This window comes from Brassica napus, chromosome A5 (assembly GCF_020379485.1).
Source record: "Brassica napus cultivar Da-Ae chromosome A5, Da-Ae, whole genome shotgun sequence".
NCBI lineage: Eukaryota > Viridiplantae > Streptophyta > Magnoliopsida > Brassicales > Brassicaceae > Brassica > Brassica napus.
In genome coordinates this window covers 8234828-8262734 of record NC_063438.1, presented here as the reverse complement: position 1 = coordinate 8262734, position 27907 = coordinate 8234828, and the positions used below count along the sequence as shown (strand labels likewise).

The 27907-nt window shown below is 35.1% G+C and overlaps 5 protein-coding genes and 1 long non-coding RNA gene across 8 annotated transcripts; 3 read left to right on the top strand and 3 right to left on the bottom strand.

The window, feature by feature from the left end:
* The first annotated feature begins 1086 nt into the window (after positions 1 to 1086).
* On the top strand, positions 1087 to 3981 carry LOC111215710 (josephin-like protein). Of its 3 annotated transcripts, none has more exons than XM_048780880.1 (3): positions 1087 to 1594; positions 1678 to 2144; positions 3392 to 3981. In XM_048780880.1, the coding sequence occupies exons 1-2, from the start codon at positions 1511 to 1513 to the stop codon at positions 2131 to 2133; spliced, it is 540 nt and encodes a 179-aa protein (XP_048636837.1). In that variant the 5' UTR covers positions 1087 to 1510; the 3' UTR covers positions 2134 to 2144; positions 3392 to 3981. The 3 variants fall into 3 exon arrangements, with proteins under 3 accessions (XP_048636837.1, XP_022575435.1, XP_022575434.1); XM_022719714.2 differs by lacking the exon at positions 3392 to 3981 and adding an exon at positions 2780 to 3343; XM_022719713.2 differs by lacking the exon at positions 3392 to 3981 and having other exon boundaries at positions 1091 to 1594; positions 1678 to 2311.
* Positions 3379 to 3981, top strand: LOC111215711 (josephin-like protein). The gene has a single exon (XM_022719716.2). It carries the CDS (start codon positions 3379 to 3381, stop codon positions 3769 to 3771), a length of 393 nt encoding a protein of 130 aa, XP_022575437.1. The 3' UTR covers positions 3772 to 3981.
* LOC111215709 (sodium-dependent phosphate transport protein 1, chloroplastic) lies at positions 3901 to 6691 on the bottom strand. Its single transcript, XM_022719712.2, has 9 exons — positions 6248 to 6691; positions 6047 to 6154; positions 5562 to 5717; positions 5269 to 5484; positions 4989 to 5198; positions 4767 to 4904; positions 4511 to 4678; positions 4349 to 4433; positions 3901 to 4252 (listed from the first exon to the last, which is right to left on the bottom strand). Exons 1-9 carry the CDS (start codon positions 6605 to 6607, stop codon positions 4155 to 4157), a joined length of 1539 nt encoding a protein of 512 aa, XP_022575433.1. The 5' UTR covers positions 6608 to 6691; the 3' UTR covers positions 3901 to 4154.
* Positions 6692 to 12830: 6139 nt separating this feature from the next.
* LOC111215708 lies at positions 12831 to 14592 on the top strand. The gene has a single exon (XM_022719711.2). It carries the CDS (start codon positions 13315 to 13317, stop codon positions 14446 to 14448), a length of 1134 nt encoding a protein of 377 aa, XP_022575432.1. The 5' UTR covers positions 12831 to 13314; the 3' UTR covers positions 14449 to 14592.
* Positions 14593 to 15743: 1151 nt separating this feature from the next.
* LOC111215707 lies at positions 15744 to 19838 on the bottom strand. The gene is made up of 2 exons (XM_022719710.2): positions 18576 to 19838; positions 15744 to 16132 (listed from the first exon to the last, which is right to left on the bottom strand). The coding sequence occupies exons 1-2, from the start codon at positions 19730 to 19732 to the stop codon at positions 15886 to 15888; spliced, it is 1404 nt and encodes a 467-aa protein (XP_022575431.1). The 5' UTR covers positions 19733 to 19838; the 3' UTR covers positions 15744 to 15885.
* Positions 19839 to 23081: 3243 nt separating this feature from the next.
* On the bottom strand, positions 23082 to 25528 carry LOC125609435. Its single transcript, XR_007339736.1, has 3 exons — positions 24689 to 25528; positions 24494 to 24539; positions 23082 to 24381 (listed from the first exon to the last, which is right to left on the bottom strand). It is a non-coding gene; the product is annotated as an uncharacterized LOC125609435 (long non-coding RNA).
* Positions 25529 to 27907: the final 2379 nt, after the last annotated feature.

Here is a 27907-nt window from a genome sequence, read left to right as displayed (position 1 = left end):
CGGAATCTTTATATATTCGTTATGTAGACTATATACCAACAGGTTGTGTTAGGTTTCTGACTATTATTGTTGGTAAATAAAAAAGTATTTACAATATAGAACGGGACCCAAGAATGTTATAGTTTGGACCCAACTGTAAGTATCCCCTATATATTATTTGAGAAGCATTGCAACATTTTTTTGTAGCCACATGTCATCACTAGAATGATTCTTAGAATCCTTAGAGAAATAGATTGGTCCATCTAAATATATAATAAGCTTTTTATTAAACCACAATAAATACATTATTAATGTGCTTCATTATTTCCTTAAATAAGATTACGGAATTTCCTAATGTTGCTAAAGTATATATGACAATTAATGATTTTAAATAATAAAGATTTGATAAAAATAAGTGTGTATTATAATTATATTTGTTTAATTTTAAGCTATTAAAATAAATTAAGCAATCATAGTAATCATATAATAAAAATTAAAAAAATTATTTATATATTATATTTTGAATTTTTAAAGACGAGTATAAATTACTAAAATTGTTAAAAGTCTCACATTCAAATTTTGTGATCTATGATTTAAAACTTTTGTTATGGCATGATACAAATAATTAAAAATAATATAAGTTGAAAGTCTCATTTAATAAGTATCAAAAATAAAAGATATATAAATATATATATCATTTTAAATTAAACTATATGCCATATAAAAATACATAAATATCTTAATTTTGAAATTTACTTTGAACATTTTTTTGATAAAAATTTTAAAAAAATATTGACAACTTAATTTTTTTAAATATTATAAATTACTTAAACCATTAATTCTACAGTGAAAATTTTGTTATCACTAATTTAGACTTTTTGCTATAACAAATACAAATAATAAAAAAAATATGAGCAAAAAGCATCATCTAATAAATATTAATATTAAAATATACCATATATGTTACTATCATTTAAATTTAATTATATATCATATCAAATAGAAAAAATATTTTTTCGATTTATAAAATTTATTTAAATGTTCGCACCAATTTAATTATATATGTAGTAGATAATGATTTTTTTATTCAATATATATTTTTTATTTCATAAAATGTTATAAACATATAATATAAAATAATTTATATATATAATGTTCATTACGTGCAAGGCGTGGATCTTAACCTAGTTTACATTATAGCGGGATTTGCAACTAGTCAGATCACAGAATATGAGGCCTAGAAACTAGAAAATCAGAGCGGCAGACAAATATAGATAAAGCCAATAAAAGGACGAGACGGCACAGTGTTTTGTTAAGCAAACCGGGGACGCTCTGCTGTTCTTTATTTACTAGTGACCAGCGAAGAAAAACGTCTTGTACGTTATATACTAAAGTTAACCACAAACGGCACACAGTTCAATTCTATCGTCTATTCGTCTTCACTCTTCATCATCTGGAAACTGAGAGTCGAGCTTTACCGGCGTGACGTCTTAGTTTCTCAAGATAAAAGCCTATTTTCTCCGCCGGAGAGATGGAGGGAAGCGAATCTCAGATCTATCACGAGCGACAAAGACTTCAATTTTGCCTCCTGCACTCCCTCAACAATCTATTTCAGGTGATCCGATCTCTCCTTCTCAGTATCAAATCACCGATGATGATAATGTGAGATTTGAGATCTGATTTTGATTTTGAGTGTAGGACAAGAACGCATTCACACGGGAAAGCTTGAACTCAATCGCGGAGAGCCTCGTGGCCGATGACCCGAACAAAGAAACGTGGACGACGCCTCTCTCCTTCCTCCTCAAGCCTCACCACAACACGCTCACAGGGAACTACGACGTGAACGTGATGATCGCAGCTCTGGAAGGGAAAGGCAAGAGTGTTGCTTGGCATGATAAGCGCCATGGAGCTTCTTCGATCGATCTTGGTGCAGATAACCTAATGGGTGTTGTGCTGAATGTTCCTGTGAAACGGTATGGTGGGCTTTGGAGAAGCAGGCATTGGGTTGTGATGAGGAAGATCGATGGAGTCTGGTATAACTTGGATAGTGATCTCGTTGTGCCAAGGCCGTTTAAAGGGGAAGATGAAGTTAGGGGGTTCTTGGATCAGAATCTGAGTTTAGGTTCCGAGGTTTTGCTAGTGAACAATGCTTGAAGATCAAGAACGTGAGTTGTTTCGTTTCTTTGCTTCTCTTTTGTATAATCATCATATACTCATCAAGTGTGAAAATGTACATAGGTCGTTGTAGTAATTTATATTTATGCCAAGGTTTAAGATAAAACGGAAATAGGATTTTTATCTGAATACCATCCGTTAACCAGTTTCGTGGAAATTCTGTTTCGGATAGTTGAACTCCATTATAAGTACATTTAACATGCATTTCACGTTTCCACTCAGTTAAATCTTCTTCCCACTCGGGAAGTTAGTCCCGATAAAGTTGAATACTTGTGACTTGTGAGTTATCAAACTCTAATAGATCTTTTATGTTCCAAAGTAAGATATCGATGTTTGCATTATGAAACATCGATCTTACTTAATAGAGTAAATCTTGTATACCTTCTGTCCATATTTGCATTTTGAAATAAGCCATAGATATAGATTATCTGCTGCTATTCGCATCTAAGATTGGGCCAGTCATGCATAGATTATTTTTCTGCTCCTAATTGAATGTTCTCATATGTAAAGAACCTATCACTGCTCCCAACAGATTATGATGGTGATTAGTTTAAGCCATAGCACTGACTTGGTTACTATTTGCTTTCTGATATTCGTGTACTCACCATTGACCTCGTTTTATTAGCCTCTGGTTCAAGAAAGGTATCTGCGATCTATAAAGGTGAGTTTATGTTGTCCTTTCCGAGAGTCAAAAGAACTTGTACACATTTCTTTCTATGCACACACCTGAGTGATGATCAGAGGGGAACCATACCGAAAGGTTGTTTATTAGAACTTTTCTTTCGCTTAAACAAATGGTTGTAGTGGACCACTGTATACTTACTTTCCATAGTGGAAATGTAGAAAAAACTAGACAAAGTCTTGTTCTTTTGCTTTGTTTTCCTGTTCTTTTGCTTTGTTTTCCTAATTTTCAGCGTTAAGAGTTTTTGATATCTTTCTATATGTTAGTTATTACAATTCTTTCCCACATAAAGTATCTTTTCACAAGTTTGAAATTGAACTCACCTACTTTGTTTAATTTATTTGTACTTGATTTTAGCTCTTCAGTAATCATAGCTTAAGTGTAATCATGTCGTTATTAATACATTATTAATAATCATGGCCTCTCAGTCTGGTCTCTATCTCAACTCTATTAGGCAACTGTATTCAGCATCAATCCCTTTGTATATATAAATCCCATACTCTCAACTCTATTCTCGTAAACTGCTCTTACTCCCTAGAAACATGTCGGCTACAGGAACAAAACGGTGCAATGCAAACACTAAACCAGTAACTTCTGGTAAGCAATCCTCAGCCAAGGGACCTTATTATAAGAACCCGGGACGCACAACGAGCTGTGGCTTGAGGCTGCCGAGGAAAACAGAAGTCACGGCAGCAAAACTGATCAAGCATCTCAGCTGTAAATTCGTCAAAGGGTTACGTCTAGTGGTGATGAGGAAGAATAAGAAGAAGAGATCTCCACCGTTGAAGGCTTCTTCCACCGGTAGATCTCAGCCTTCCGTCATCTCTGTGGCTAATGATACCTGTAGATCAGAGGCTATAGAAGACTGCATACAGTTCATAAACTCCTCGACCTCGTTCACAAGATCAAGTTCCGCCAGTTGCCGTACATCTTAAGCTTTTAGTTACGCCCATAATCTCGAAGACTCTATTCCTCAGTCACTCTTTGCCTAAGGAATATCATGTAATGTTTATATATACTAAAATCTATATAGAGAGAACTATGTAATGTAAGTGATCTTGGGAAGCTTGGAAAGTGTGAGCTTCGTTTATGTACAAAAAAAAATCATCTGTATATCTTGTTTAATCTACATAAAGTATTATTCATGTGCGTTTGGCCTAAATTGACAAGTAGAAATTTCCTGAAGAATTTTCCGGCAAAAAAAAGGATATTCCGGCAAGCTCTCAGACTTGTAATATGTGTATATTTAGAGCCTGGCCACCTGAAGAAGGTCTTGGAGCTGAACTATTCGCTAGTTTGTCACTATTCTCGGAATGGCTCAATCAATGATCTTCTCTCCGGTTGAAAATAGGTTCCAAACGACAGTCCCGACAAGGTAAAGACCGACCGAAATCGTGAAAACGTCATCCCAAGAACCTGAGGTATTCAATGTCATTCTTAGTTTCGTTCATTGGTAAGAATTTTTTAAAATATTTAACAAAGCTTTGTAAGAAATCAAGAAGTGTTCCCAACCGTGTTGTAAGATGTGACCAGTGGCGGCTGTGCCAAGAACTCCGGCAAGTACTCCAGCTGTGTTAGACAAACCAAGTAACACTCCCTAACCACAACAACAGCAACATCAACATCCCTGACACGGTTGGTTAAGACTTAAAAAGAGTGATTGATTACACTTACAGAGTATCTTGGGGCAATGTCTTGATGGTTAGAGTACAAACCAGACTGGGAGAAGGCATCAGTCCCTTGGCTACAAGCCATGCACAAAACAGCCATTGCAGGAGAATCAATGTGTTTTAGCTGTGTTAGAAAGAACGCTGGTCCAAGAAACCCAATTGTTTGCATTATCTGTGAATCCATCATAAAATCAAAGAGTTCCTTTAACTAGATTTGCATTTGAAAAGGACTGAAGAATCCAGGATACACACACAGGTACCTTGCGGACATTCGTAACGGAGAAACCTCGGCTAACGAGTGTATCAGCGATCCATCCTCCAGCATTTGCAGAAATCGCCATTGTCAGCCATGGAAATACTGAGAGAAGTCCTGATTCCATTAGGTTGAACTTCAACACCTGCCTCTCACCATGTCCATGAGATCAATAATCACAAAAGACAAAAACATTAATAATAATAAAAAAAGCAGTAATAGAACTGACTTGATGGTAATAAGTTGGCATCCAGGTCAAGAGAATGAACGTTCCCCAGTTGTGACAAAAATGGCAACCAATAAGAGCCCAAACCGGCGGTTTCGACAATATCAACCTCCACGGGATCGACTTCACCGGCTCTTTGCTGGCACAGTTGTCTGCAATCAACTTCCTTTCTTCAGGGAGCAACGATAGATCTTCAATTGGTGAACTCTCTGCCTATAGTTAGTAACAAAACACATTACATTTGGATCCAGAAAATAGTTAAAGAGCAGTAGAGAAGTGTAACCTTAGTTAGCCAGAGAGTCAACCACACAGTTCCAAGCGACCCAAAAGAGTAAAACACTGAAGGCCAACCAAACTGATGAATCAAGAAAGGCGAAAAGGCTAAACCGGTGACGGATCCAAGGTACATTCCGCTGTAAACAAGCGCGAGAGATCTGCTTCTCTCTTGCACAGGCACCCACTTGGACAATATATTGTTCATAGCAGGCATCGCAACACCCTGAAGACACCAAAGATAAGATAGATCTTAACTCCTCTCCTTTATCAAACACACACAATCCAAGACTGAGAACAAACCTCGCCAACTCCCATGAAAGCACGAACAACGAGCAAGAACGGGAGACCGAGTTTGGCTGCGATAGGAGTAAGTATTGTAGCGATGGACCACCATACAACGCCGAATCCAAGAACCATTTTGCCACCTACCGTGTCTGCCCATATCCCTCCAGCTATCTGTCATATCAACAAGTAGTACACACTTATTGATTCAACTGCTCAAAATCTATTTTATTTGGATTGCTAGCAGGTTATGAGTCGAAACCATAATCTTCATAACCAAAACCACAGCATATAATATTAGTTTCCTCCAAAAAAAAGAATCTATGGAATAGTGACGACCAGGAGGACCGGTCGCCGAATAAAACATTTTCCTCTAGCGTTCAATTTTTTAAAATTTCTAGAAAAATTTACATAGACACAAGTTCCTTAATTTGTAAAAAAAAATTATTACATTTTTTACTAAATAGTTTACAGCCTCCAGAATCTAAGGGGACAAAGCTTACTTGAGTGAGAAGGTAACCCCAGAAGAAGGAAGACTGAATCAACCCAACTGTTGCTGGATTCCAACCATACTCAGCCGACATGGGAAGTATTGCTATGCTCATGTTCACCTGTCTCAACACATAATCTTTCCAAAATTAGCAACTCCAAGAAATCCTAATTTTAGCAAATTCCTTTTTAAATTCCACTGAAGGAAAACTTACTCTGTCCATATTGCAGAGAAGAAAAGCTGAGAAACAGAGAAGCACAATCACCCACCGCTTCGGAAACTCTTCCCACCATGGAACGGAGCTTAGCGAATCCGATACGACGCCGTTTCCGTTCACTATCTCTCGACCTTCTTTTATAGTCTCTGCATACGACGAGTTACTGCTCTCTCTCTTGTCGGAGCTCCGAACTAGCACCCGGAAAACGCTGGACCTGTTCCGCTGGTGAATCCATATCCGTAACGACTTTGGATCAGGTTTTAGAGTCCGGCGGTTGCGAGGAGAGGTCTCAGGTGGACGATTTGAAGTGTAGAGAGGGTGGAGGTTCGGAGAGTAGAGAAGAGCTCTCGCGTTCATGACGAGTTAGATTTTTTTTTTCTTGTCTCCACCTCTTCTTCTTCTTCTCAGTTTCTCGGTTCTTTTTTTCTCTTAAGAGAAATGAATAGATTTTTTTTTCAAGTTCGTGGCTGAGTTGACGACACGTGTGGTCCCACTATTGGTTCGGTGAAGATGTCATAATCTAACGGGAAGTAACGGTTAACTGAATTATTGGAGGTGGTAACCGGACTAAGAAAGTTACCTTAGCATAAAGCCCATATCTGGCCCAAATAAATAAGCTTACAGGCCGGAAATTGCGAGATTACACTTTTGTTAGTTGTTCAACTTTTCCAGAATTAAGAAAATATCATGAATTGGCAAAACATTGTTGAAGTCAAAAGAAAGGCAAACCTTATGAACTTTGAAGTAGGCCTATCAAAACAATAGAAATGCAAATAATTCGGTAGTGCCTACAAATATTTATTATCCGTACGTGATATATTATTTAAAGATATGAACAATGACCGACTTTTATGTGGGGATAAAGGCAGGATCCAAAGGTAAAACTATAACCCCCCCCCCCCCCCCCCCCCCCCCCCCCCCCCCCACTAATTGCGTTAACAAAGATGCCAAGAATATTTAATCCGGAAATTAATTTAATTAAAATCTAGTGCGGGTATATATTTTTACGTAAAACCTAACCGTCCAAAACATCAATAGCCATATTTGGTTGTCCGTTTGTTGACAAAACAAATATCAGATTAGTGGGCGCAAGCCATTGCTTATACTTATGTTTGGTTAACTTTGTATGAGTGAAATGCCTTTTTGGTAAATAACTCTACTTGTTAATTGTTACTTATTGTAATAGTAAATAGTATTTTGAGGTTTCACTGTTTAGATCCTCTAAATTTAAGGATTTAAAGGTTTTTAGAGAGTCAACAACCATAAATTTGAGGGTTTTATGGTTTGTTAGAGATGCTTTTAAAAGTATACAATGTCATTCATATAAATAGAACATGCACTCAGGATATTATTACATGTTTGTGAAAAAAACACACATGTATTTTAAGCGGAAGTTGACAATGTACTTCATCGCAATAATTAATGGGTATAGCATGGTCGTAAATATATAAGCTTGTGAAAGCCAATTGTATTCTCCATAATCTACTGCACATCTTAAATATTGTGTTTAGCCCATCTCTTCCCATATAAACTAACTGGTAGATGATAAACTACATTCTGTTGTACTATGCGCAAACCCAAAACCATATACTTCTAATAAAACCGTCTCCAACATCTATGACCACTTACCTAAAGTTTTGTAATTTAGTGAATGTACAAAAATAATAATTGAATCATTTATATATGGGAGAAAAAAAGAACTAAAGATGTAGCAAGACCAAAATTAGGAAAAAAAACGTTTTAGCTTTTATTGTATTAATTGTATTGTCCAAGAGCAAGGGATGAGAATGATGCAAGATTGTGGTGCCGCAGAGATTTACTCATCGAAGGTGTCCCTTCTTGTCTAACCTCAAGTGCTCCGTAGCTTAGGCTTTATGACTATCACTTTTGCTTATTTTATGTTTATGTAAGTAATCATTATTATTGTCTATCGTCCAATAATTCCTTTCTGCATGCGTTATCCATTTAGACGAAGTTAATAATACTGACTGCCTTTGATACAAATTCCATAGGTAACATATAACTTTTTGGGGGTAACGAGGTCTTCTCAAATCTAAACTCGAAGTAAAATTTCTGATATCAGTATAATACATAACTCTTCATAGTAAAAACATAAACTATCTATGTTTTCACCAATGTATTTTATATCATGAAACTAAAATAACCTACTTATGAGGAAAGTGTTGCATGCGGAACGGAGCAATATGGTCCGCGGACAATTCTAGACGTAGATCAACGGGAGTAATAATTAAGGTGGAAGCGAAAACCTAGCTAAGTTTTAGTATTTCAGTAAAAAAGGTTCAAATATAATTCCATAGATGGTATAAAACATTAAAACGGTAAGGGTTTCGTACCACTTTGTTCTCCTCCGACTTTGGGTTACCATTAATTTGATCGATTAGTCACAATAACCGCGCGCAGCCATGCTACGGTACAAGTTTACCAATGAATTTTTTACCCTTTAAGACACATTTCCACTTTCTATTTACACAATCAGACACATGTTGATGGAGACACACTTTCTGTGTGTCGATTGTCTCTTATACCCTTAACTTTGTTTTTCCTCAATATCCTTTCTTTTGTATTTAACTTTTCCTAACGAAAACAACAATTTGTCTGATTGGACACACTTCTCAATTAAAAGTAAAATAAAATCCATTTTTTATCTCTCATATTTCGAGACAAAAATTGAAATCACTTTCATAATTTCTGACGATCCCCTTTCATCTTCTACCCCCAAACCTTGTTCAGCTTCAAAAAACCATGGCAAAATCAAAGTCAAAGAAGAAAGGGAAGCTCAATAGTCAACTTTATTCACCGCATATCGACATTGGAGGTTTGTATTTCAAATTCCTTAACTCTTTTTGACTTGTTGTAATTTCCCAATTGAATCAAATCTTTTAGATTTTGTGGATGGGAGAGAAGACGAACAGATCCGAGCTCCGGTGTGGAGAGGACGATGCGACGGCGAGCAGGTCCGAGATCCGTTGTGTAGAGGACGACGGGACGGCGAGCAGGTCCGAGCTCCGTTGTGGAGTGGACGCGACGACGAGCTCAATTTTGATATTTACATGTTCAAATATCAATTTCTTTCTTCGTATCAGAATGTCAATCGGGATGGTCCGTATATTTTGTTAAGGAAAGATATGAGAAGTTGGTAAAAGCTTCTGTTTTAAAATTAGTAATTGTTATGGTTTTGTTCACGAGGTTGTTGGAGAAACCTAATGATGAAACAGCACTCAATCTGATGAATTCATGTCCTGTTGCTGTTTTAGAAGAGTATCCTAATATCATCTTTGCATATGGATAGTCATTTTCACAGGTAATAGCTGTCCACAAAAAGAATTTTAGGAGATTATAACTTGTATATAAGAGTTTTTCAAGTTTTTCTCCATCCATCCATGTCCACATCTTTTATATTAACATTAGTTAACAAGACTTTGGCATTTTTGATCTAGTATACTTGTTTGGCATTTTAATTGATTGTTTGTATGTCGTGTCAATACTCCTTTGTGTTTGGTTAGTAGTGGCTCAATTCACAGTTTAGTTGTTTCAATGTCTTGCAGGAGCTCGATCATACGCAAGTGAAGGACCTAAAGACTACAATCTACTTGGTAACGTGAAACCACGTTTCTCAAATCAACATTAATCCTTGTGCACATTTTTTTATATACATTAATTGTGTCCATGTCTACACCTACTTCTCCTGAACTTGATGTGACGAAACCCCAAGACATGGTTTGTCTGGGAGTTTGAGTTTGTTAGCTGAAGCTTATGATCGATGCGTTCAAGTGTGTGTTGAATATGCTAAAACTTTTTTATCTTGGTTAGGATCTTCTTCTTGTTTCATTGTTGAGTTTTATGTTCACAACATATATGTCCACATTTTATTTGTCCTCATTTTTTGGTGTTAACAGAAATGCACACTGTTTCATTTCAGAGAAAGCACACTTACAAGATGAGGGCATCTTCCAGTACTCATGTTTCTACACTCGGCAGCTTCTAGAGTTTATATACATTTGCTAAACCTCATTCACGTGTACACAACTTTCTCACCCGTGTTTTGTTCGACCGATAAAGCTTTTATCCATATGTTTTATGTCCACGTCCACCAAGACATATTCAATAACTTATACTTTGCAGTATTTAATAAAATATTAAAATATAAAGTATATGGATATCAAAATATATATATAAATCATTTTATACATATATTACATTTGAATTTACATATTAGAAAACAAATAATAAGGAACATAATATGATGGGATATAAAAGATGATCCAAATGTTAGCAAAATAAAATAAAGATAATCTCTAATATGAATTTATACACAACACTCTTATCAAACATTCCATAAGTCAACAAAATTCACATCCACATTTTTTATGTACATATGAAGCCATTAACTAGTAAAATAAAATTCGAAAATATAATAAAATATTAAAACTATATATATATGGATATCAAAATAAAAAGAAAAAAAATTAGACATTTATACAGTTATTGTATATTTATTTACATATTAGGAAATGAAATAATAATAAATTAAATATGATGGAGGTAAGAAATACTACAACAAATCTTGACGCTCATATTAATTTGTATGCCCACCATCTAACGGTTGCAATTTGTCACTATTTCCTATATGTACTTTTTTTCTTCACTAGATTACAAACTGACTTTTCATCGCCTAACTAAACAAAAGAAAATCAATTACACTATTTTGTTTCATGTGTTTGGGCAAAGGGTATTTCTGTACAAAAGCTGTTTGGAAAACCGTGAAAGTGTGCCTCCAGCACAATGTGTCTTATAATGTCAAAAAAGATAAAAATGTGTCCTATAGAGAAATTAACTCTTTACCAATCACACCCACAAGACAATACAATAATTACAGTCGCATGTTACTTATCAGGACCGTACCACCAAAGTAGAAGGCAAGACCGTAAGAAACAAACGTTTCCATGTGGATGGAGACAGGAAGGGCTTCGTAATGCCCCGCTTTAAAAGTACATACTTCCTCACGTGGCCCACTTCTTCAATTATCATTCACCATTTCAATCATTCGTCACGAACTTTCTTACCGTTTATCTTTATTTCCATATTTATTAGCTAGAAGACATATATATACCAAAAAAATTTAATTAGTTGTATTGAAAGCAAAGACATACGTTCTTCGTTTGTACAAATGTGGTATTCGCTTGGAACGACCATCATCTAATCACGATTGATTAAGATAAAACAAGAAGGTGATGACATTTACATTCTACATGTTTCGGCTATTACTACTAAAAGAATAAAACCATTTGATATTACGTAGCACCCTTAAGTGGCGCCACTTGGTTATTTCGTTTTTTCCCCTGAAAGCGAAACCTTAACCTATATTTTTGTCACGTTCTGTATAATCACAAAAGCCTATGACCCTATACTAACCTGAATTTAAACATTTATCAGTAATATAGTAGCCTGTATTTTCTTTACTAATTAGTTATGATCGATCATATGCATTAATAGATATATATGTGCATGGATCTAAGAAACACATATGTATGCATTGATGAGCTTAGATTATAAATGAGACATGTGCACGTGTTCCTCTGTCTACGTCTATATCCTAAGCAACAAAATTTGTGAAACCAGATATTAATATTCATAAAAGGTAGCCTTGGATTCCTCCTCCAAAATTTCGAGTTTAGCTTCTGTAAATACGTCAACTCTATACAAATACAATAAATTATTTTTTACAAATACAATAATTAATAGTAGATAACATCGTACTATAAAATTGAGAACAAATGGAAAATAGATTATGATCAATAGAAAGAATAAAATGATTATAAAGTATATAGTTATTAAGCTACAAAAAAAATAAAGTACTGTATAAATGTAATTAAAATAAATTATCATCACTTTGCCAATTTAGGTTTGAGGTTCGGTATAAATGATGGATCGTAACAGATGATAGGTTCACCCCATGGTATTAGTCGGAAAGAATTTTAAACTAGGATCAGGCAGTGTGATAATCAATCCACTCTATAGCACATGCGCGGAGACGACAGAGACAGAATTTACCAAAAAAGAAAAAAAAATTAAAACATTCAGATATCAATTCTCTATGTAAATATATGTGAAGTCAAGTAAAATATCCATGATGAATACCCCAGACCTCATTTGAAATTGTTATTTCTTACTGGAACATTAACTAAAATTCATTAATCCTTTTTATGTGTTTAATGATGATCTTAGATTAATAAAAAAGGTTAACTAAATTGGTGGTACATAATATATGAAAACAAAATAAGAATTTGTTAACGATTTATTGAACAAACGAAAATTTAACCACATCGTAGTGGTTTAATGGTTTCCATTAAAGAAGAAATTACCATATTGGTTCAGACCAGAGATCGATTTTGGTCTACTACAAAAATATTAATTTCATATGTGTCTAGGCGGATATGAATCCATTGTTTACGGTCTATTTGAACATCCGAGAAAATGTCCATCTGTGGACTGCAGCTATGTTAGATCTGTGTTTTTGATAGATCCGAGTTTAACTATTTAAAAAGAAAACAAATGAAAACTTTCATCTAAATTGCGAGAGTATTCGATGGACACAGCCATGTTATGTTAATACAAAACTAAGATGATCATGAGAGATCATGGCATATTCTATAAATCCAATGAAGGGAAAAACAATGCGCACTCACTCATATGCACACACACACAGTAATCAATGCATCGTAAGATTCGTATAAACATACAAAAAAAGATTAAACCTAAGTGGGGAGACAAATATTCTGGCAAATACTAATAGAAAAAATAAAAAAGTAAAAAAAGACATAAAAATAGCGTCGCACCTACTCTTCTTCAACACCTTTAGTATCTCTCCTGTCTTCATACCACCTTTACACTCTTTTCTTCATCATTTCTTCTTCTTTACAACTCTGACTTCTCTCCAATGGCGTAAAACTGCAAAACACTAAACTTCATCTGCTTCTCTCTCTCTCTCTCTCTCTCTTCAGACCAGTTCCAAAGTCTTAAAAGCTCAGTAACAACCCTCGTGAATGGCGGCGCGAAAACTAGGGTCGTTGTTACGGCAGCATTTCTTCTCTCTCTTCTTTCTCTTCGTCGGCTGTTTCTTCTTCCCCAAAGGAGGTGACTTGAGACAGAAGAGGAGGAAGAAGAAGAAGCTTAGAACGGTCACTTCCGGTTCCGGTTTATCCTCTTCTTGGACGTACTTAAAACGGGTTTTCTTATCCACGACGAGGATATCCAAATCCCGCAACCAAACACACCCTAACGGCCCATTAACAACTCTGACCTCCGCTAGATCGTCTCAGAACTCCCTCGTCACTCTCGTACAACCCGACCCGGAAACCCGTACCGAAAACGGGTTCTCGGATATCTCCTCGTCGGATTCTCCCCCGTTTCTCCCTCTCCGCAGCGAGATCTTCCCTTGCACGACGTGCGGCGAGATATTCCCCAAAACAACCCTCCTCGAGCACCACATCGCGATCAAACACGCCGTCTCGGAGCTCGTCGACGGCGAGTCGAGCACCAACATCGTGAAGATCATATTCAAATCGGGCTGGCCGGAGCAAGGCGACAACAAGAAGATCCCGGAGATCCACCGGATCCTGAAAATCCACAACAGCCCGAAGATTCTCGCGAGGTTCGAGGAGTATCGCGAGTTCGTCAAGGCGAAAGCCGCTCGCGGCAGCGGGAACGGACGGTGGGACGACGAGCGGTGCGTCGTCGACGGGAACGAGCTCCTGAGATTCTACTGCTCGACGTTCATGTGTAGCCTAGGGCAGAACGGTAGCTCCGGTCTCTGCGGCCATCAGTACTGCAGCATCTGCGGGATCATCGGATCCGGATTCTCGCCGAAGCTCGACGGGATCGCGACGTTCGCGACGGGGTGGAGAGGACACGTGGCGGTTCCGGAGGAGGTGGAGGAGGAGTTTGGGTTTATGAACGTGAAACGGGCCATGCTGGTTTGCCGGGTCGTGGCGGGTCGGGTCGGGTGTGATTTGATTGCGGATGATGACGTGGACAAGAGTGGCGGAGGGTATGATTCTCTGGTTGGGCAAGGGAGTGGGAGCAAGAGTGGGGCCCTGTTGAGGATCGACGATGAGGAGCTTCTGGTGTTTAATCCAAGGGCTGTGCTTCCTTGTTTTGTGATAGTCTATACTGTGTAAGCGTATGATCGTGTGTGTTTATATTGTGTTACAAACTTGTGCTGTGAGGTTTGGTTCAGAAGTAATTGTGAAGTGTGAACGATTTAGATGATAACAATGTTTGTGGTGGATTTCAATATGATCCAAGCATCTTTTGAGAGGTTATGTGACAAATGAATAATGGATATTTAATGTGACAAATGAATAATGGATATTTAAAATTTTCGTCCAAATGAAACATTTGAAGTTTAGTAGTTTCTGATGTATAGTAGATTTTATCTCTGTCACAATCCGAATCTAATAGATGTTGACTGGAAAACATAAGAACGAGACCAAATCATATAGAGGGAGGGGTTAAGTTAACCACTAGTTTGATCATTCTTTTATTTTCCTGTGTTTAAAGAAAGTATATGGTAGACAACTGTGACTGTGAAAAAGTTAATATTGTAATGATACAGCAACACTTTAAGATTATATTTAGTGCTTTTGTTAGAAAGTTGACGTTGAAAGAAATATCTCTTGGAATTACTGTAGCTTTAGAGAATTGAAAGAGTTGTGAATCATACGATTTCATTTTCTGAGATATTTGTAAAGTCGAATGAAGTTGCAAAGGCTCCTAGGAAGCAGGAAGGGAGGAGCTAGTAAACCAAGCTCGAGTGGTCCAGTCACGGCCTTTACTCAGGTTTGTGTTCAAAAACTCTCGTCCCAATCTCCATCACTCCTAAAGCCGTCACTCTTTTCCTGTTCTCCATCGACAGGACCAAAAGATTCATGGTATTTAGGCAAGATTATTTAGGCAAGATTGCTTGGGGATCTCTGCATTTTCTTTGGTAAAAGTGAGACATTCTGTCTCAAGGCAAGCAAGTATGATGTATCCTGGTCTCCTCAACTAATTCTATATATTACGCTGTCTACGGCATTGGAGTTTACCATATCGCAACCAGCCTAGTACCCAAGACCAACTGCTATCATATATTTTCCTGTTACGCCCAACACATGAATTTAACGAGTTGTTTTGACTGTTAATTTTATCGATAGGTCGAATACAAGCTTTTACATGTTGCACATAAACCTCGAAAAGGCAGAATTATTAACACTAGGAATGTTCAATTGGTTAGAGGATATGGCCATTACCAAATACATAGCAAATAAATGAGGTAGAACCGAACCTGCTGAAGCTGCGTTACCATTTTGGTAATGTGACAAAATCCTATTTGCCAACCAAATAAACGAAATGTATTGAATGTACCCTCGTAGTAGGCGCAAGAGAATCCCCATAAAGCCGAAGCGGTGGAAGGCTAAAGCACAACCAAAAATGATTTAAACTCTTTTCATCACTGTTAGTTTGGGACATAGCCCATGGCAAACACGCAGATACATCATTTATATGCACATATTTATGTATATATATTCATTAGTTGGTATGGAACGTTTAGACTTGATGTTGGACAGTTCTGACTAGATGTTGTCTTCGTGAGACTCCTCGAGAGGGAAACACGTCTCATCACCGCCGGTGTTCCATAAGAAATTAGCGTAATTAGCGGCGTAGAAAGAGTTGGTGGGATCGGCATCGATTGCTTCCAAGAAAGTTTCCTCGGCCGCCCAAAGATCATCCCGTGCTCTCCATAAGAACGTGGCGTATTTACTCAGCGCCTCCGCGTCTTTGGGTTCCACTCCTACTGCTCTCTTGAAGTACTCCTCTGCTCTGTTATCATATGGAATCACATGAGACACTAATTCACAAGAGATAAGTACCACATGTGGAACGTATAAAGATGAGATGAATACAAGCCCAAAGAATCATATGATGATTGTGAATAGCGTAATGGTGATAGAATGTGACATAATTATCTAGCCAATATTAGTCATGATATCAAAAATGATTGGTTAGAAGAGTGTTTAACCAAATTGGAAGAGAAATGCGACATTTTGGCAATATTTATTGTCAAGGCTTGGAATATTACATGAACCGACCAATCGAGTAAAATTTCTGAATAATGTCAATAAACTAAGTAACCAAATATCTTTTTTTTCTTAGTAAACTAATATTCTATTAAAAATTACCCTAAAAATAAACTATTCAAAGTAACCAAATATTTTTATTTGAGGTATACAAAATTACTTTTTATCATAATTATTTACCCAAATTTATTAATTTTGAAATTTGTTTTAAATTAGCTAAAATTATCCGAAAAACCTGAACTGTGTTCAAAATAAATCCAAATGTGTAAGATATTAGAAAATTTCCAATAGTATTATCCCAACAGAGAATCTAAAAAAAAAACTAAAACCCAAAAAAAAAGCATAAATACATATACTGTTCATACATCTCTATACCAAAATACTTAAAAACTAAATTAATAAAATTTCCAATGATTTCCCTTCATATTTTCCCTCAAAATAAGTTTAAATTTTTCTCCAATTTGTTTTTCATTTTTTCAAAAATAACATATCAAATATTATTAATAGTTACTTTACTTTTAGTAGTCTTTTTTATTTTATTTTATTTTTTAAATTACCCAATTAATTTTTATTATATAAACAAATTTAGTTTTAATTAAAGGGAAATTGCCACAAATACCACATTCATAGTACCACTTTTCATGTTTACACTAACCACTTTTACCCTCATTTTTAATGAAGGGTAAAATACAATTATACCCTTAGGGTTAATTAATCTAGACTTAGGGTTTAGAGTTGAGGGGTGGGGTAAGGTTTTTGGAATGTGAAATTTATAATTCTAATAAATATATAAATACTTAAAAAATATATAAAATATTTTTAAAAATAGTTTCAAACATTATTTTCGTTTTTCAAAAACAAATTTGAAAAAAAAAAATTTTGAATTTTTTTTTTTATAAAAAAGTTTGAATTTGAAAAAGTATATAATTCGAAAACATAAATTTATTTTTTTATTTTTTATTTTTTTATTTTTTATTTATAATTTTTAATTTTCTTTTTATTTTTTTTTTAATTTTTTTTTTATTATTATTTTTTTTATTTAAATAATGATTTATTATATATAAATAATAAAGCATAAGAGTCTTTTGTCACTTAATGAAGAATGTATTTTTGAAAATGTCTCATTAGTGGTGGTAAAAATGAAAAGTGGTAACATGAAAGTGGTAATTTCCCCTTAATTAAATATATAATGTAATTAATTTGTAAATAAAAATTCTGAAAGTAAAATGATGTTGTGAATAGTAAAATTCTGAAGATTTATTATACATAGATCTATTTTTACTTCAAAATGATACAAACAGAAGATTTTTTTTCTCATATTTTGATATTTTCTTCAAATAAAAGAATATTTGGAGATAGTCTAATAAAATACTAGACCAATTATCTAAACTACAAATACTATCTCTGTTTTGCAAAAGGTGTAATTTTGACACTTTGTTGTTATACAAGAATGTCATTTTAAAATTTTAATATAATTTATACTTAATTTAAGTTTAATATTTATTCCAAAATATATTAATTTGTAAATAAATATATATGTTTTAAATACTGTGAGTTAACTATGGATAATTAACAAAAAAAATAAATCTATTAGTTATTTTTAAATTTGTGTAAAAAATATTTTTTATTTTTTGTGAAACGGAAAGAGTAATAATTTAGGTATGAATTAAAGCCAAAATGACAAAAACATGGGTTAATTCGAGTGGGTGGGAAATAGATCTAGAGGACAGATTCTGAGGTAGAGACTTTTGGACAGATCAACCTTTTTCTTGTTGGAATTTGGTTGGGAGTCTTCAAAACTCCACCATAAACTCCACCATCGATCCTCAAAGCTCGTTGGCTAGAAGCCTAGAACTAAACTTATTCCTTTATTTATGCCAATAGATATTTTTATGTTCTGTCTTCTTTACTCGAAGAGGAAAATAAATGGTTCAGCTCTATTGGTCGGTTATATATCAATTATTATGACAATTTAAAGCTTTAAAATAATAAATTCAATTTCCACAAAAATGGCCCCACTAGTGAAAGGAAATATCATCGAGTACTGCTCCTACTTTTGACTGCTAGCATCAACTTGCAGGCTCACAAAAGAATCTTAAAGGAAGATTCGATCCTAACTTCGAGTTTACTGAGAAGCTAAAAAAACTGAGATGAACAAAAAGTGAAAGTAAAAAATGTTTATTTACCTGTCATAATCATAGGAGACGATGTAGAGGAACTGAGCGTAGTTAGCAAGAAGCAGAGGATTATCAGGCTCTTGAGACAGTCCTGTTTGGTAGAGAAGCTCTGTTCTGAAGAAATCAATGTCCTTCTCTGCTTCCACTCGAGCATCCAAAGGAGACACGAACCACTTCCTCGTCTCGTGATCCAACACATTGTACTGCATTTCCTCTGCTTCCTCCACAATCGAGTTCCACAGCCTAACTTCATCTTGTCCCGACACTGATGTCTCTGTACTAATCGTTGACCCAAATGTCGAAGATGACAACCGCGAAGGTCCTTCTGGTACATCGAATCCATCACCATCTGTCCCGCTTAACACCGGCCTGATGTTTCCACCGCCGCCGTTGTTGCTACCGTCGACCGTGGGAGATGGAATAAAAAACGATTTAACCACCGAGGAATCGATCTTGTCGTTTGTTTCACTGACGGTTGCTACCTCTGCCACGGTGCTGGTCGGCGTCGCGGCGGCGGCTAAAGCAGAGTTGGCACCGAGTGAATAAACCGTGAAGTTGGCGAGGAGTAACATGACGTAAACCATCAACGTAGGCGTGGCGGAGAAAACTTGTCGGAACAACCAGACGAACGACGCGTGCATCTCTTCTCTAACGCGCACCAAGATCCCTTGCAAGTCTTGGTAGAAGAGAGTCTCTCTCATGTGTAACGTGAAGCTCTGAAGCTCTTGAATCATGGACACCATCGACGAGAAGGCTTTGCTCATGGAGTCGCACGCGGCTTGTTTGACTCCTTCGTCCCATTGTGGCTTCTTCTTTATGATACGAAGGGAGAGAGGGAGATGGACGCTGTTTGCTTTCATTTCGATACTCGACAAGTGCACCATCTCGTTGGCATCTCTCTCGTGGTTGAATCTGAGAGTTAGCTCTTGGATCTTTTTCGAAAACTCCTCGTCGGAGAAGCTTGCGCTAGAAACTCTTCGAAACGACTGCGTTTTGGTCGGTTTGGATAGTTCACAGGACTTGGAGCGATAGAGTAGTGGCGTTCCGAAGAGAGACGGACGGTTCAGTCTCTGTCGTCGTGATGAAATGGCGCCGGAAGCTAGGGTTTGAGAAGAAGACGCCCATTGGAGGAAGGGAGAAGTGTATGGTGCTACTTTCACCCCCATTCCAAATTTTCTCGAGATGAAACTTTCTCGGGAAAATGTTGAAGCACGAGGAAGACGCTTCACTTTTTATGAAGTGGAACGCGGAGGAGAGAGAAGGGAGACGATGACCTTTAAATACGCAGACGCGATGATAAAATATCGGAAAATAAATAAAAAATCAATTGAAAACTGCTACAAATATCGTCGGGTTAAAGCTGGTTCAATAGCGACGTTAAGAACATGTTGACAAACAAGTAAGTCGGTTCTATTAATCGACTCACATGATAAACCGGAGAGTCGTCGTGAGGATTTTTTTTCATCTGACGGTACAAGATTGGCCACGTGTCCAAATTGACTTTCTTCGCCCAGCCTATTGTTTTTTTTTGCTGTTTTTCGTCATTTCTCAGACTTGTATTAAATATACTAGATCCTTTTTCCGCGCTACGCGCGGATAATATATTTAAATTTGTTACATTTATCATTTTTATTTGTATGTAAACTTTTGTATATTAAATTATATATAACTAATTTTTAAATTTTATTTTTTTTTATATATTTTTTGTTTGAAGTAAGTATTTCAATTATATGTAACACAATTAACTAATAAAATATGAGAATCAAATCAGAAATTTTAGAGTTATGTAAAAAAAATATAATTATGTATAGAACATAAATTATCTTTGTTTAAAAGATCGGGAATCTCAGCTCGAATAAATTCACGAAAAGAAAAAGTACTCCAATGACCTACTTAAAATATAAAACCCCCTTTTAAAAAAACATACTTAATAATATTTTTTTTACGTGTAATAGTTGAAAACTGACAATTGAATATCGATCTAGAATATTATTTTAATATATCTAATGGTAAAATATTAATTGTAATAAACAAATATTGAATTTTGTAATATAACATGAATTAAAAGTCTTTAAAATGTATAATCTATTTTATTAACATAATATATATTTATTCATTTATTATTTTGGCGTTACAAAATATTGCTTTAGTTTTATTTGTATATTAATTTTTTTAATAATTTAGTTTCTTTTTAAGTAATTTTAAAATTATCAAGAATATAATATGTTTAAAATTATTTATTTAAATATATACAAATATGATGTCTCATTTTTATGTGTGTTTGCGTTGAGCATATTTAATTTGTAGTTTGTATATTTAATAACACCTTCTTGCGTGTCGTTCTATGATTTTAATAAATATGTTGTCATTTCATTTTTATTACTACTGACATGATTTTTTAGTGATTAGTGATAATGTATTTTTAACTTTATGTATTATATTTTATCGTAGATTTTCTAACTCTTCATGCTGACACTTTTTTTAGAATCATTTTAATTAGATAATAGGTTTAAAGATGTAAATAAAACTCTGTATGTTGTAAATTTAGATTTTTTAGTGTAACTGAGCACTATCAATTGTGGAAATTATATTATGATTTTATTTTACTAAATCTTTCTTTCTGTGTATATTTTTTGTTTTATTTTGTATTTTTATAATTTTATAGCCTTATTCTTTAATTGCAGAGAATTGCTATTTCCAATTTTTGTTTCATATACCTTAAAAGTCTTTGGTTGATTTTTGTTTTTTTTTTTTCCAATTACAATGTACGGTTCGACGGTTTTTTTTTTTTTTTGGGATCAAACTACTAATATCATCAGATAGAAGAGCTTAAACTCCAAGAATGAAGTGAGAATTTGTGCTAGAAAAAACTGATTTAGCCACTAATATAGTGAGATATTATAATATTAAAAGATATGGAAACTCTTCTTTGTTGTACTACGCTGGACATAACTAAGTTGTTGTCAATTGATTCTATATTTGTGATAACATGAAATACATCTTTATATCTTTCTTACATCATCTTAATTAGTTTACTGTTCGACGATTTCTAATATACTGAGACCAACATAATATTTGATGTTGATTATCTCCTTCCATTTAGGAATGCACAGAATGAGAGAAATTCAAGTTGAGACCACTTTAGAATTTTGTCCTCGTATCCATAGATTACTATATATGTTTCAAAATGTAATGAGTTTTAATTAAAATCTATAATATTTAAAAATTATTACTTTAGAAAAATGTCGTTTAATATATAAATTTAATCAATTACACAGTAATTTACATAATTTAGTTGGCCACACAATATCCAACAAATATAAAGTTATATTGAAATATAAAAATAATTTATATAGTGAAACAAAAAATACTTTTAAACCATTATATTATAAAACAAAGGGAATATTCAAATTATATTGAAACATTAGAATAGTAAGAATCAGAAAAGCTGAAATCTCAACGTCAATCATTTACGTCGGCCATGCCTTAGACCATCTCTAATGTATTCCTCTATTTATTCTCTAAAATAGAAGAATTTCGTAATATAGATAGATTTGTCTCCGATGTATTTTTTATTTTCTCTCCTAAAAAGGAATATTCTTGATATATTCTTTTCTAAGTTTACTAATAATATTTTTTATTTTTGAAAGTTGAAAACCAGCCCAATTTATTTTAGTATTTTATAAAATTATGATATTATTTACACTAAATATTTTTTTACAAACTATTATGTAAATGAAAATATATAATTATATTTATATAAATAATATATTTATCTAGGGTTCACTTCTCTTCTTTGCTATTTTATTAAATATCTCTAACACATTATAGAGATATTAACTACTCCCTCCGTTTATTTTTAATTGTCGTTCTAGGTTTATGCATACGGATTAAAAAAACATATGATTTTGTATATTTCCAAAACAAAAACATAATTACCTATACACCTAACCATTTTTCAACCAATAAAAACATAAAGTAGAGAATCTTATTAATAAATTTTGCATTAAAACTCTAAAACAATACTTATTTTGAAACGAAATTTTTCCTCTACAACGATAATTAAATCGAAACGGACGGAGTATTATAGTATCTAGTGCTATGAAGATGCTTGCATGCACGTGTAATATACAAATTTAAATAATATATTTAATAACTAATATTTATAACCAAACTCATATCCACAATCATGATCAATGCTCACATTATGTGATAAGCGGGGTTCTCTTTGTAATTGATGTTTAGAGGTTGTAGTATATCAAAGTGTGACAATTATTTTTGGTTATTCATGGTCTTCTTGATTTTCCAGATTGACATATGCAATGATGGAAATGTAATACTTGCCATCAGAATAGGAACTCGTTACTTCTTGTATTAGTGCAGTATTTTTTATAACCAACCTTTGCTAGCTTCTTAAGTTTTTTGTTAGATTTCATTTTACTATATTCATTTTCTTTATCACAAGTTGTAAGTGTATTTGTTTAGTTGCCAGATTGATCATATGCAAACTTCCCCTTAAAATAATACAAGACATTCTCTTTGTTTTTTCATATTTTCGTAAAGACTTACAATCAATAGGCCGTTATTGTTTTGTCACATTTTCTTAAAGACTTGCAATCAACAGGCCTTTATATGAAGAACTATTCTATATAGCTTAAAGTGCAGCAAAGAAACGACGGTTTTCAACAAACCAAATTTAGGTAGGTAATTAGGACTTAGATAACGTTATTTGGAGTGAAAATTTGTAAAAAAACTACCGTTTGTGCTTAGAATTTTGGAGTCCTGCTGCTTGAAATAGAAACTTAGGTGATCTCAGTGATTTGTGATGATTCTTAGCATATAGACAGACCATTCTTTTCTCAAATCAGAGCCACACTTTGTCCTGTGTTCTTCAAGTGAGTTAGTATCACCGATGAGGCGATATGACAATTCTTCTCCGAAACTCCATAACGTCAAGCCCACGATACCCGCACAACCGGTTCAACGCACCTTACGTTCAGCACTATTAAATCATCACATATAATTGCATTAAGTAACTTTTGATCAAGTAACGTTCAGCACATATAAATTATCACAAATAACGTTCAACACTATTAAATCATCACATAAATAGCACCAAAGGATATGATCAAGTAACTTTTTCCCTGAAAAGTGTTTTTTCTTATACTAATTGGTGTCTTTATGAGATGGTGTTGTTGCTGATCGTCTCCAAAAAAGCTTCCACACGCTTAATTTATGTATTCACAGACTCTAGTAACATGTCTAACTAAAACCTGAAACCATATTAGTAAATTGATAGATCATATGGAATTAAAATTTGTTTGGCAAAAAACAAACATATGTATTAACATAAATTTCAAAAACTTAGTTAATCAATCGGATAAAAACATTCATGATCTCACAAATGTTATTGGAATATTCCTAATCAAGATATAGTAAGAATTTCGAGGAATCTAATATGTATGAGTTATACATCCAGTAACAGATATCCAGTCATCAGTATATATACCTTTTCAAATAGTGTGTTTCTGTGGTTTGGAATCTGAATAGGATACTGCACATGAGAAATGAAATTATATGTTATACAACACAAACTGAAGTATCGTAGATAATGTTTCAGAGAATGACGTCATCTGGCATATATACCACCAACGTTACCTTCATAATTGACAGAAGCTTGGGCTGTGGAAATTTTCTTCAGATTTTCGACGCTCGTGTAGCTCTAACTTGTCATCTCCACTAACCACTATCCATTTTATCTGAGTTACAACTTACAACTAATTTTTTTTTAACAACAAATGAGTCTTCTTGTCGTCTTAACAATAACAAATTTACAAAAAAAAAAAAATTAAAAATCAGTCTTTGATCCATAAAGCACACAACTTTCTTATGTACAGAACCAAAAATAGTAGAAAGCTGAGCAATACCAACATCATCGAGCGTAGACGGTAACACCAGCCTCTCCTAAAATCTCTGTTCAAGAACAATATAAAAAGTGGGTATTTTTGAAACATGAGTTCCAAACTTGGCAGATAGGACACAAATAACTGAAATCTCGACACTAAGATTTATATGTATGTAGTAGGGGTGGAGGTGATGGAAAAAAAGAAGCCAAGGAGGACCTGTATCAGGGATTTGCTGATGATTTGCATGTACACCTGCTTATGAATCGAGAGGAAGTGATGCTTCCAATGACTCTGCTCTGGATTTTCTTGGATCGAGTCAGATATGAAGTTTCGCAAATCGAAGCGGCATTCGACGAAGAACTTCGTCCTCTCAAGATGAAAAAGAACACAAAATATTAGAGTTATTAAACCGGACTGTAGATATGATTAAACCGGTTAGCAATGTACATATAAATACAGATTGTATACGTTTATTTTTCATTAAGTGAAAATTACAGTTTGAAATCTCTAACAAACTTTACTCTCTCGCTCTCTTCATCACCATCTTCATCGAGCTTGAGCTCCAGCTTCACTAGCTCTAATATGGTATCAGAGCCAATCTGATCTCGTTTCTTCCGCTTCGATCATTGTTTCTCCGATCTTGGTGATGAGTTTTGCTTTCAATCCGAGGATTTTCGTTCTTCTCGATCGTCTCTGTGTTCAGATCGTCGTCTTCTTTCGGATTGTTGCGCGTATCGTCTTTCTTTCTTTGTTCTTTCATCTTCATTGACCTTGGATTTGCGTTTTCTTTGCCGCAATATCTTTTTCTTGACCTCTGAATCATGGAGAATCCACAATCATCTCCGATTCAGCCGTTGTCCTCTCCGATCCCGCCGCCGCTCACTGATCCTCATGCGAATCCGTTATATGTTCATCATGCGGATCATGCTGGTATTTCTCTGGTTTCTGAGAAGCTTAGCGGTCTTGGCAATTTTAATAGCTGGCGTAGATCGATGTTAATGGCCTTGGGTGCTAGAAATAAGGCAGTCTTTGTTGATGGAACGTATCCTGAGATAGATAGGAATCATTCTGATTTTGGATCTTGGCCACGCTGCAACAACATTGTGTGTACTTGGTTGGTTAATGCTGTTGATAAACCAATTGCTCGGAACATCATGTATCTTGATACGGCGCGTCAGATGTGGCTTGATATTCATGATCAGTTCAAGCAAAGCGACGGTCCTCGTACTGCTGATATCAAGCAACAGATCTTTGCTGAAGTACAGGGCACTCAGAGTATCAGTGATTACTACAGAAAACTCAAACAGCTTTGGGAGGAACTGAAGAATCATGACAGTCCGTATACATGTTGTTGTGGGAGTCCAGAATGTGCTAGTAGTAAACACATTGCTCAGCGGGATGAACAAGATAAAGTTTTGAAGTTTCTCATGGGTCTCAATGATTCCTTTACCGCAACCCGTGGACAGATCTTGATGATGGAGCCTAAACCTACTCTCGCAAAGGTTTTTAATCTCTGCTCTCAGGAAGAACGTCAGAGATCAATGAAGTCTACGAGCAATGTTGTCTTTCAAGCTTCTCAGGATACAATCCAAACTGATTCTGTTGTCGCTGCTTACTCTGGAGGTTATCATAAGCCGAAGACTCGGCCTATTTGTTCTCATTGCGGTCTTCTTGGTCATACCATCAACAGATGTTACAAGCTATATGGTTATCCTCCGGGTTATAAGCTTCCCAACAGCAACAGGAATCAGCAGATGACATCTCAATTAAAGTCTCTGCAATCTTGGCCACCTAAGAGAGACAATGTGGCTAATCTCGTTTCACAGGATACTGGATGTATTTCTATGCATGACCACAACGGTGCTCATCTTGGGTCAGTTACGACAGATCAAATCCAGAAGCTTCTAAGTGTTCTCAACACTCAGCCAGTGTCAGAACAAATATCTCAGGTTTCAGGCAGCACTCTTCAACTCTCGGATGGTTCAGTCTCTGTGATAAAGCCGCAACCTCATCTCATTCCTCAGACCTCAAACCAATTTGAAATAGGTACTATGTCTACTTCTAATCATTATGTTTCATCTGCGGAAATTGAACATAGTTTACCTTTACATGCTCCTGCTTGGGTGATTGATACTGGTGCTAGTTGTCATGTATGTTTTGATCTCACTAGATTTACTGATACTCATCTAATCTCGAATACTGTTGTGACTTTGCCTGATGGTACTCGTATTGATGTTACTATCTCTGGTACTGTGATTCTCTCTGCTCATTTGACTCTTCGTAATGTGTTGTTTGTGCCGCATTTTAAGTTTAACTTGCTTAGCATAAGTGCGTTAACTGCCAACACGTCTATCTCTGTTTTGTTTTCATCACATTCTTGCTATATCTTTCCTTTTAATCCCTTGCCCTTAATTCAGGAGCATACTCAGGGCTCCATGATTGGGAAGGGTAATCTACACCAAAACCTATATCTTTTGGAGTCCTCTGTTCCTGTTCACAACACGATTGCACATACTCATACACTTGCTCAAATTTCATCTGATACTTGGCATCAACGCTTGGGACACCCCTCATTCAACAAGATTCAACAACTAGCTAAAACATTAGAGATTTCTTCTTTGAAAATACCAAATGGTCATATTTGTAGAGTCTGTCCTTTAGCGAAACAAAAACGCTTGTCTTTTCAATCTTCAGAAAATGTTTCTACTTCTCCTTTTGAGTTGCTTCATGTAGACATTTGGGGTCCCTTTCATGTACCAACTATTGATGAATACAAATATTTTTTCACCATTGTTGATGATCATACACGTGTCACATGGCTCTATCTTTTGAAAAATAAAAGCTCTGTTCAAACAGTCTTTCCTGAATTTCTTGCATACGTTGAGACTCAGTTTAATGCCAAGATAAAATCCATTAGATCTGATAATGCACCTGAACTGTCATTTACTTCTTTGCTTAAGACTAAGGACATTATTCATTATTTTTCTTGTGCATACACTCCTCAACAAAACTCAGTTGTTGAGAGGAAGCATCAGCATATTCTAAATGTTGCTCGATCGCTTATGTTCCAAGCTAACATTCCTCTTATACACTGGGGTGATTGTGTACAAACTGCGGTTTATCTCATCAATCGTACACCATCTCCTCTTCTTAAAGATAAAACGCCATATGAGCTCCTTATGAAGAAAACACCTCGCTATGATCATTTGCGTGTCTTAGGTTGCTTATGTTTCACATCAACATTGCTTAAAGACAGAAACAAATTTTCTCCTCGTGCTTCTCCTTGTGTGTTTCTTGGATATCCTAATGGTTTTAAAGGATACAAGGTTCTTGATCTTACTACAAATGTGATTTCCATCTCTCGCAATGTGATTTTCCATGAAACTACTTTTCCATTCTCAGAGAATTTTCCTGCCTCATCTGAATCTGATATCT

What these genes read in the sequence shown, in the direction of transcription:
- LOC111215711 (XM_022719716.2), top strand. Translation starts at nt 3,379, where the DNA reads ATGTCGGCTACAGGAACAAAACGGTGCAATGCAAACACTAAACCAGTA.
- LOC111215709 (XM_022719712.2), bottom strand. Translation starts at nt 6,607, where the DNA reads ATGAACGCGAGAGCTCTTCTCTACTCTCCGAACCTCCACCCTCTCTAC. An exon ending in TTCTCTGCAATATGGACAGA is followed by an intron (nt 6,155 to 6,247) that starts GTAAGTTTTCCT and finishes GTGTTGAGACAG; the next exon opens with GTGAACATGAGCATAGCAAT. An exon ending in TGGTCACATCTTACAACACG is followed by an intron (nt 4,253 to 4,348) that starts GTTGGGAACACT and finishes TGAATACCTCAG; the next exon opens with GTTCTTGGGATGACGTTTTC.
- LOC111215707 (XM_022719710.2), bottom strand. Translation starts at nt 19,732, where the DNA reads ATGGGGGTGAAAGTAGCACCATACACTTCTCCCTTCCTCCAATGGGCG. An exon ending in GTCTCCTATGATTATGACAG is followed by an intron (nt 16,133 to 18,575) that starts GTAAATAAACAT and finishes ATATGATAACAG; the next exon opens with AGCAGAGGAGTACTTCAAGA.
- LOC111215710 (XM_048780880.1), top strand. Translation starts at nt 1,511, where the DNA reads ATGGAGGGAAGCGAATCTCAGATCTATCACGAGCGACAAAGACTTCAA. An exon ending in CCCTCAACAATCTATTTCAG is followed by an intron (nt 1,595 to 1,677) that starts GTGATCCGATCT and finishes TTTTGAGTGTAG; the next exon opens with GACAAGAACGCATTCACACG.
- LOC111215708 (XM_022719711.2), top strand. Translation starts at nt 13,315, where the DNA reads ATGGCGGCGCGAAAACTAGGGTCGTTGTTACGGCAGCATTTCTTCTCT.